General features: G+C 34.4%; 1 protein-coding gene across 1 annotated transcript in view; it reads left to right on the top strand.

Moving 5' to 3' along the window:
* The first annotated feature begins 4,675 nt into the window (after positions 1–4,675).
* qrfprb (pyroglutamylated RFamide peptide receptor b) overlaps positions 4,676–11,406 on the top strand; it is a 38,309-nt gene continuing 31,578 nt past the window's right edge. The window contains exon 1 of the mRNA XM_061909772.1: positions 4,676–5,138. Within this exon, the coding sequence (XP_061765756.1) occupies positions 4,787–5,138 (352 nt within the window). The 5' untranslated portion in view covers positions 4,676–4,786. The remainder of the gene's footprint in view (positions 5,139–11,406) is intronic.

Raw genomic sequence — 11,406 nt, 5'->3', positions numbered from 1 at the left:
ATTTAAGAAAAAAATCACTAACAGGGCGGACGCAGAGAAACACATTTTATTTCTAGAGACTCCGTACCTACTGTCAAAACTCTAAAGACCGACTGCACAGTTCCTGTCTTCACCATAAAAGACCTGTTTCATCCTGCCTGTGCTAACAAAATAAGAGTCTCAGAAAGCTAACAAGCTACGGAGTTTGATGCCAATGTATTTCTCCTCTGCCCTCAGCGACTGCTTTCTCACTTGCTTGCCCACCCGCACACTCACTGAGGTCACTCACCTGCTGCCAGACATTAAAGGGCCACACACATATGCTACTCTCATAACAAAGTGTTTAAAAACCAGTATGCAAGTTGGACAAATGAGATGCCAAATCCAACCACTTTCATGTGGTATTGGACAGAAAGGAGGACTTTTTTTTCTCCTCCATTTGAAAATGCGGACGTTATCAGGACGTTATCAGGCGGTATAGCTCGGTTGGTAGAGTGGCCGTGCCAGCAACTTGAGGGTTGCAGGTTCGATTCCTGCTTCTGCCATCCTAGTCACTGCCGTTGTGTCCTTGGGCAAGACACTTTACCCACCTGCTCCCAGTGCCACCCACACTGGTTTATATGTAACTTAAATATTGTGTTTCACTATGTAAAGCGCTTTGAGTCACTAGAGAAAAGCGCTATATAAATATAATTCACATATAATTCACATCAGCACCACTGTCTAATTCCAATCAATGCAAGTCATCAGAATCAGGTAATACACCAACTTATATTCTTGTCTTCATGAAAGAAAGGAATCTATGTGTGTTAAACATGCTTGTATTATCATTAAACACCATTAACTTGTTAACAAAAATGTATCTTTCATAAATAAATAAATATAAATTATAAATAGGAATGAGGTAGATCTCCTCGACTTGGTCAATTGAAAAGTAGCTCGCCTGCAGAAAAAGTGTGAGCGCCCCTGAGCTAGACGAAGTGGCTGGGGAGAGGGAAGTCTGGGTTTCCCTGCTTAGGCTGTTGCCCCCGTGACCTGACCTCGGATAAGCGGAAGATGATGGATGGATGGATGGAGGATTTATTTAATGCATCTTTATTTGATATACGGAATAAATGTTCAATTTACTAAAACACCAAAATTGTGTGGGGGTTGAATAATTTTGATCACAACTGTATAAAAAAAAAGTTCAGTCAACTAAATATATTTGGCCTCCCCCTTTATATAACGCGCTACATTTACTCCGTTACATTTACTTGAGTAACTTTTGGGATAAATTGTACTTCTACGAGTGGTTTTCATGCAACATACTTTTACTTTTACTTGAGTATATTTATAGAGAAGAAACGCTACTTTTACTCCGTTCCATTTATCTACATTCAGCTCGCTACTCGCTACTTTTTTTTATCGCTCTATTAATGTTTGTTTTGGTTTATGACAGAGCTTCAAAGTAGGATCTACTCATGCCTGCTTTTCACCAATCACATGCAGTCACTGGTGACGTTGGACCAATCAAACAGAGCCAGGCGGTCACATGACCCGACTTAAACAAGTTGAAAAACGTATTGGGGTGTTACCATTTAGTGGTCAATTGTACGGATTATGTACTGTACTGTGCAATCTACTAATAAAAGTTTCAATCAATCAATCAAAAGTGTAAAGGAAAAAAGACACTTTTTATGTCGACCGTACTTCCCGTCAAAAGCCTAAAGACTGATCGCACAGTTCCTGTCTTCACAATAAAAGCGCCGCTCCATCGCGCCTGCGCTAACAAAATAAGAGTCTCCGAAAGCCAGCGCAAACAAGCTAGCAAGCTACGGAGTTTGCCGCCAATGTATTTCTTGTAAAGTGTATAAAAACCAATATGGAAGCTGGACAGAAAAGATGCCAAAAACCAACGACTTTCATGTGGTATTAGAATATAGGAACTTTTTTTTCTCCCCTATTTGAAAACGTGGACGTTGTAGGAGCTAAATAGAGGGCCATACTTGAATTTATGTTTATTTTATTGTTTTGGAGTGATTCATGCGTGTAGTTCCCACACAGGCCTATAAGGGGCAGGAGCGCGCTGGGCGCGTGATTGGCAGTCGGGCACCAGCATACCGTCTTTGACCTCACCTGTCTGTAGACCTCACCTGTCTGCAGACCACGGCTTTATATAAGCTACCATTTATTTTGTTTCCCGAGTATTCTGTTCCTTAATTATTGTAAATAAAACAATCTTCAATATCGCTGCTGGATCAGCTTGAATTATAATAAATATATATATAAGTTGTACTTGTATAGCGCTTTTCTACCTTCAAGGTACTCAAAGCGCTTTGACACTACTTCCACATTTACCCATTCACACACACATTCACACACTGATGGAGGGAGCTGCCATGCAAGGCGCCAACCAGCACCCATCAGGAGCAAGGGTGAAGTGTCTTGCTCAGGACACAACGGACGTGACGAGGTTGGTTCTAGGTGGGATTTGAACCAGGGACCCTCGGGTTGCGCACGGCCACTCTCCCACTGCGCCACGCCGTCCCTATTATTAGTGGAGGGAAAGCGGGAAAAGGAAGAATACGTGACAAGGAAGGCTGTGTAAAAGGTGTGAGTCAGACAAGATGCCCGCGCGCCCCAAGTGGAACAAACATTTGAAACAAAGGGGTTATAGGAACAATCACTTTCAGTGTTTTATGCCACTACAGACGTCATCAGCACTTTACTGTCTGATTCCAATCAATGCAAGTCATCAGAATCAGGTAATACACCAACTTATATTCTTGTCTTCGTGAAAGATAGGAATCTATATGTTAAACATGCATGTATGTTCATTAAAACACCTTTAACATGTCAACAAAAACGGCAAAATAAATAAATATAAATTATATACAGTATATATATAAATGTATGTATATGTATATATATGATATGTATATATATGTATATATGAGGTAGAGCACCTTGACTTGGTCATTTATTAAGTAATTGATAAACGTTGAACTTATTGGGGTGTTACCATTTAGTGGTCAATTGTACGGAATATGTACTGTACTGTGCAATCTACTAATAAAAGTTTCAATCAATCAATCAATCAAATCAATGAATGCCTACTGAGGCTATGGTGCTGTTAAGTTATTGTGGCTCAATGTGCCATTTTTTATTTTATTTTAATATACTATTATTTAATATATATTATTGTTTTAGTTGCTTAAGAGATATTCCTGCTATTTTTATGTTTTTGTGCGTTATTTGTTGCCGTAATCAGGTTACTCATCAGTTACTCAGTACTTGAGTAATTTTTTCACAACATCAATCAATCAATCATCAATCAATGTTTACTTATATAGCCCTAAATCACTAGTGTCTCAAAGGGCTGCACAAACCACCACGACATCCTCAGTAGGCCCACATAAGGGCAAGGAAAACTCACACCCAGTGGGACGTCGGTGACAATGATGACTATGAGAACCTTGGAGAGGAGGAAAGCAATGGATGTCGAGCGGATCTAACATGATACTGTGAAAGTTCAATCCATAATGGATCCAACACAGTCGCGAGAGTCCAGTCCAAAGCGGATCCAACACAGCAGCGAGAGTCCCGTTCATAGCGGAGCCAGCAGGAAACCATCCCAAGCGGAGGCGGATCAGCAGCGCAGAGATGTCCCCAGCCGATACACAGGCAAGCAGTACATGGCCACCGGATCGGACCGGACCCCCTCCACAAGGGAGAGTGGGACATAGAAGAAAAAGAAAAGAAACGGCAGATCAACTGGTCTAAAAAGGGAGTCTATTTAAAGGCTAGAGTATACAGATGAGTTTTAAGGTGAGACTTAAATGCTTCTACTGTGGTGGCATCTGGAACTGTTACCGGGAGGGCATTCCAGAGTACTGGAGCCCGAATGGAAAACCATCAATCAATCAATGTTTATTTATATAGCCCCAAATCACAAATGTCTCAAAGGACTGCACAAATCATTACGACTACAACATCCTCGGAAGAACCCACAAAAGGGCAAGGAAAACTCACACCCAGTGGGCAGGGAGAATTCACATCCAGTGGGACGCCAGTGACAATGCTGACTATGAGAAACCTTGGAGAGGACCTCAGATGTGGGCAACCCCCCCCCCTCTAGGGGACCGAAAGCAATGGATGTCGAGCGGGTCTAACATGATACTGTGAAAGTTCAATCCATAGTGGCTCCAACACAGCCGCGAGAGTTCAGTTCAAGCGGATCCAAGACAGCAGCGAGAGTCCCGTCCACAGGAAACCATCTCAAGCGGATCAGCAGCGTAGAGATGTCCCCAACTGATACAGGCGAGCGGTCCATCCTGGGTCTCGACTCTGGACAGCCAGTACTTCATCCATGGTCATCGGACCGGACCCCCTCCACAAGGGAGGGGGGGGGACATAGGAGAAAGAAAAGAAGCGGCAGATCAACTGGTCTAAAAAGGAGGTCTATTTAAAGGCTAGAGTATACAGATGAGTTTTAAGGTGAGACTTCAAACGCTCTATAACATACTTTTACTCAAGCAAATATTTGGGTGACTACTCCTTACTTTTACTTGAGTAATAAATCTCTAAAGTAACAGTACTCTTACTTGAGTACTGTTTCCGGCTACTCTGCCCACCTCTGGTGAGTGTACCTAATGTAGTGGCCAGCGAGGTCCTGATTGGTTGGGCAGGAAGCAGCAGCAGCAGCAGCAGCAGCAGCAGCAGCAGGTCTCTCCATCCAGGCGGAGGAGGAGCGCACTGGCACGCAGCCGTCTGGCGGGAAAGTGTGGTCCGGGTGGCGGGTGATGGACGGCGGGTAGACGCGGCCATGGCGGCGGACTCGTCCAGCGGCAGGATCACCCCGGAGATGTTGCAGGAGACGCTGCAGTATTACAACCTGAGCCGGCAGGACTTCATCAGCACCTACAAGATCCAGCCTCTGGTGTACGTGCCCGAGCTGCCCCGCGGCGCCAAGACCGCCTTCGTGCTGATGTACGCGCTCATCTTCCTGCTGGCGCTGGCCGGAAACAGCCTGGTCATCTGCGTGGTGGTGAAGAAGAGGGCCGTGCGCACAAGCACCGACGTCTTCATCTGCTCGCTGGCCGTCAGCGACCTGCTCATCACCTTCTTCTGCGTGCCCTTCACCCTGCTGCAGAACATCTCCTCGGAGTGGTTCGGAGGTCAGTTCGGGCTCCGCATTTTTTTTTACACTTTTTTTAACTTAAAAAAAAAAAAAAAAAAATTAACTTTTTTTTTTTTTTTTACCAACAAAAGTCGCTGCCTGAGCGTCGCCGTCAGGAAGTCGTTAGTCCGCATTATGTGATAAAAGTCACGATGGTGAGATAAGAAAGTCAAAAGAAATAAACAGCCATGATTAGGAGATAAATCAGTCGAAATGATGAAATAGTCGTAATTATGAGATCAAATCAAAAATGATATTGAATTCATAATTAGGAGATAAAAAGTCAAAATTATGAGTTTTTATCTCAAATTTTGATTTTTTTTTTTTATTTCATAATTATTTGTCACAATTATTAGATACAAAGTTGTATATAATTCATAATTATGGGGTAAAAAGTCAGAATTGTGACTTCATGCAAAATGTGACTTATCTCATAATTATTATCATAGTCATAATTATGAAAGACAATTACAATTATATATATATATTATGAGATAAAACAAAATGATATATAATTCCTAATTATGGGGTAAAAAGTCAGAATTGTGACTTTTCATGCAAAATGTGATTTATCTCATAATTATTATCATAGTCATAATTATGAAAGACAGTCAAAATGATATATATTTCATTATTATGAGATACAAAGTCAAAATGATGACTTTTAATCTCATAATTATCATCATAGTCATAATTATGAAAGACAATCACAATTATATATATATATATATATATATATAATGAGATAAATTCAAAATGATATATAATTCATAATTATGGGGTAAAAAGTCAGAATTGTGACTTTTCATGCAAAATGTGACTTATCTCATAATTATTATCATAGTCATAATTATGAAAGACAATTACAATTATATATATATATATATATTATGAGATAAAATCAAAATGATATATAATTCCTAATTATGAGGTAAAAAGTCAGAATTCCATCCATCCATCCATCATCTTCCGCTTATCCGAGGTCGGGTCGCGGGGGCAACAGCCTAAGCAGGGAAGCCCAGACTTCCCTATCTCCAGCCACTTCGTCTAGCTCTTCCCGGGGGATTCTGACTTTTTATGCAAAATGTGACTTATCTGATAATTATTATCATTGTCATAATTATGAGGGACAGTCAAAATGATATATATTTCATTATTATGAGATACAAAGTCAAAATTCAGAGTTTTTATCCCAAATTTTGATTTTTTTTTTAATTTCATAATTATTTGTCACAATTATGAGATACAAAGTTGTATATAATTCATAATAATGGGGTAAAAAGTCAGAATTGTGACTTCATGCAAAATGTGACTTATCTCATAATTATTATCATAGTCATAATTATGAAAGACAATTACAATTATATATATATATATATATTATGAGATAAAATCAAAATGATATATAATTCCTAATTATGAGGTAAAAAGTCAGAATTCCATCCATCCATCCATCATCTTCCGCTTATCCGAGGTCGGGTCGCGGGGGCAGCAGCCTAAGCAGGGAAGCCCAGACTTCCCTATCTCCAGCCACTTCGTCTAGCTCTTCCCGGGGGATTCTGACTTTTTATGCAAAATGTGACTTATCTGATAATTATTATCGTAGTCATAATTATGAGAGACAGTCAAAATGATATATATTTCATTATTATGAGATACAAAGTCAAAATTCTGAGTTTTTATCTCAAATTTTGATTTTTTTTTTTTAATTTCATAATTATTTGTCACAATTAGGAGATACAATCAAAATGATATATAATTCATAGTCTCTCATAGTCATAATTATGAGAGACAGTCGAAATGATATATATTTCATTATTATGAGATACAAAGTCAAAATTCTGAGTTTTTATCCCAAATTTTGATTTTTTTTTTTAATTTCATAATTATTTGTCACAATTATGAGATACAAAGTTGTATATAATTCATAATTATGGGGTAAAAAGTCAGAATTGTGACTTTTTATGCAAAATGTGACTTATCTCATAATTATTATCATAGTCATAATTATGAAAGACAATTACAATTATATATATATATATATAATGAGATAAAATCAAAATGATATATACTTCCTAATTATGAGGTTAAAAAGTCAGAATTGTGACTTTTTATGCAAAATGTGACTTATCTCATAATTATTATCATAGTCATAATTATAAATTTGGGATAAAAAGTCATAATTGTGACTTTTTATCCAAAATTTGACTTTTTATCTCATAATTATGAGATAAAGTCAAAATGAGATATAATTCATAATTATGAGATACAAAGTCAAAATTATGAGTTTTTATCTCAAATTTAGATTTTTTTTTTAATTTCATAATTATTTGTCACAATTATGAGATACAAAGGTGTATATAATTCATAATAATGGGGTAAAAAGTCAGAATTGTGACTTTTTATGCAAAATGTGACTTATCTCATAATTATTATCATAGTCATAATTATGAGAGACAGTCAAAATGATATATGTTTCTTTATTATGAGATAAAAAGTCAAAATGATGACTTGTCTCCAATTTAGATTTTTTTTAATCTCATAATTATTATCATAGTCATAATTATGAAAGAAAATCACAATTATATATATATATATATATATATATAATGAGATAAAATCAAAATGATATATACTTCCTAATTATGAGGTAAAAAAGTCAGAATTGTGACTTTTTATGCAGAATGTGACTTATCTCATAATTATTATCATTGTCATGATTATGAGAGACAGTCAAAATGATATTTCATAATTATGAGATACAAAGTCAAAATGATGAGTTTTTATCTCAAATTTAGATTTTTTTTAATTTCATAATTATTTGTCACAATTATGAGATACAAAGTTGTATATAATTCATAATTACAGGGTAAAAAGTCAGAATTGTGACTTTTTATGCAAAATGTGACTTATCTCATAATTATTATCATAGTCATAATTATGAAAGACAATTACAATTATATATATATATATATATATATTATGAGATAAAATCAAAATGATATATAATTCCTAATTATGAGGTAAAAAGTCAGAATTCCATCCATCCATCATCTTCCGCTTATCCGAGGTCGGGTCGCGGGGGCAGCAGCCTAAGCAGGGAAGCCCAGACTTCCCTATCTCCAGCCACTTCGTCTAGCTCTTCCCGGGGGATTCTGACTTTTTATGCAAAATGTGACTTATCTCATAATTATTATCGTAGTCATAATTATGAGAGACAGTCAAAATGAGATATATTTCATTATTATGAGATACAAATTCAAAATTCAGAGTTTTTATCCCAAATTTTGATTTTTTTTTTTAATTTCATAATTATTTGTCACAATTATGAGATACAAAGTTGTATATAATTCATTATTATGGGGTAAAAAGTCAGAATTGTGACTTTTCATACAAAATGTGACTTATCTCATAATTATTATCATAGTCATAATTATGAAAGACAATTACAATTATACATATATATATATTATGAGATAAAATCAAAATGATATATAATTCCTAATTATGGGGTAAAAAGTCAGAATTGTGACTTTTCATGCAAAATGTGACTTATCTCATAATTATTATCATAGTCATAATTATGAGAGACAGTCAAAATGATATATGTTTCTTTATTATGAGATAAAAAGTCAAAATGATGACTTGTCTCCAATTTTTTTTTTTTTAATCTCATAATTATCATCATAGTCATAATTATGAAAGACAATCACAATTATATATATATATATATATATATATATATAATGAGATAAAATCAAAATGATATATACTTCCTAATTATGAGGTAAAAAAGTCAGAATTGTGACTTTTCATGCAAAATGTGACTTATCTCATAATTATTATCATAGTCATACTTATGAGAGACAGTCAAAATGATATTTCATAATTTGAGATACAAAGTCAAAATTATGAGTTTTTATCTCAAATTTAGATTTTTTTTGATTTCATAATTATTTGTCACAATTATGAGATACAAAGTTGTATATAATTCATAATTATGGGGTAAAAAGTCAGAATTGTGACTTTTCATGCAAAATGTGACTTATCTCATACTTATTATCATAGTCATAATTATGAGAGACAGTCAAAATGATATATGTTTCTTTATTATGAGATAAAAAGTCAAAATGATGACTTTTAATCTCATAATTATCATCATAGTCATAATTATGAAAGACAATCACAATTATATATATATATATATATATATATATATATATATATAATGAGATAAATTCAAAATGATATATAATTCATAATTATGGGGTAAAAAGTCAGAATTGTGACTTTTCATGCAAAATGTGACTTATCTCATAATTATTATCATAGTCATAATTATGAAAGACAATTACAATTATATATATATTATGAGATAAAATCAAAATGATATATAATTCCTAATTATGAGGTAAAAAGTCAGAATTCCATCCATCCATCATCTTCCGCTTATCCGAGGTCGGGTCGCGGGGGCAGCAGCCTAAGCAGGGAAGCCCAGACTTCCCTATCTCCAGCCACTTCGTCTAGCTCTTCCCGGGGGATTCTGACTTTTTATGCAAAATGTGACTTATCTGATAATTATTATCGTAGTCATAATTATGAGAGACAGTCAAAATGAGATATATTTCATTATTATGAGATACAAATTCAAAATTCAGAGTTTTTATCCCAAATTTTGATTTTTTTTTTTAATTTCATAATTATTTGTCACAATTATGAGATACAAAGTTGTATATAATTCATAATAATGGGGTAAAAAGTCAGAATTGTGACTTTTCATGCAAAATGTGACTTATCTCATAATTATTATCACAGTCATAATTATAAGAGACAATTACAATTATATATATATATATATATATATATATATAATGGGATAAAATCAAAATGATATATATTCCTAATTATGAGGTAAAAAGTAAAAATTAGGACTTTTTATCTGAAATGTTGATTTTTTTTAATTTCATAATTATCATTTGTCATAATTATGAGATACAATCAAGGTTGTATATAATTCATAATTATAAGGTAAAAAGTCAGAATTTTGAATTTTTATGCAAAATTTGACTTTTTATGTCATGATTATGAGATAAAATCCAAATTATATATATTATTCATAATTATGAGATAAAAAGTCATAATTCTGACTTTTTATCCAAAATGTCTCATATTTATGAGATACAATCAAAATGATATATGATTCATAATAATAATGAGATAAAAAGTCAAAATTATGACTCATTTTAAAAAAAAAATTTTAAATGTCATAAATATCATTTGTCATAATTATGAGATACAATCAAAGTTATATATAATTCATAATTATGAGGTAAAAAATCAGAATAGTGAATTTATATGCAAAATTTGACTTTCTATGTCATGATTATGAGATAAAATCCAAATCATGTATTTTATTCATAATTATGAGGTAAAAAGTCATAATTGTGACTTTTTATCCAAAATGTGAATTTTTATCTCATATTCATAATTATGAGATACAATCAAAATGATATATATTTCATTATTATCAGATAAAAAGCCAAAATTATGACTTGTCTCCAATTTAGATTTTTTAAAATCTCATAATTATTATCATAGTCATAATTATGAAATACATTCAGAATGATATACATAATTCATAATTTTGAAATAAAAAGTCATAATTGTGACTTTTTATCCAAAATTTGACTTTTTATCTCGTAATCATTTAATCAAATCAAAAAAGTTCTATTTTGGTTTCATCTGACCACATGACATTCTCCCAATCCTCTGCTGTATCATCCATGTATCCATTTTGGTATAAACTCAACTGGTCGTGTTTGGAGGAAGAAGAATACTGAGTTGCATCCCAAGAACACCACACCTACTGTGAAGCATGGGGGTGGAAACATCATGCTTTGGGGCTGTTTTTCTGCTAAGGGGACAGGATGATTGATCCGTGTTAAGGAAAGAATGAATGGGGCCATGTATCGTGAGATTTGGAGCCAAAACCTCCTTCCATCAGTGAGAGCTTTGAATGGTTGACCAAATACTTATTTTCCACCATCATTTACAAATAACTCATTTAAAATTCCTGGATTTTTTTTTCACATTCTGTCTCTCACAGTTGAAGTGTACCTATGATGAAAATTACAGACCTCTGTCATCATTTGAAGTGGGAGAACTTGCACAATCGCTGGCTGACTAAATACATCACACACAGTTTGAACAGTAACACTGTGTTCAAATATTCGGCTAACCACCAGATGGAGCCTGCGTGGCACTTT

Source organism: Nerophis ophidion, linkage group LG08 (genome assembly GCF_033978795.1).
Source record: "Nerophis ophidion isolate RoL-2023_Sa linkage group LG08, RoL_Noph_v1.0, whole genome shotgun sequence".
Lineage (NCBI taxonomy): Eukaryota > Metazoa > Chordata > Actinopteri > Syngnathiformes > Syngnathidae > Nerophis > Nerophis ophidion.
The sequence above is the reverse complement of the archived record's forward strand: the minus strand, read 5'-3'. Positions and strand labels throughout refer to the sequence as shown.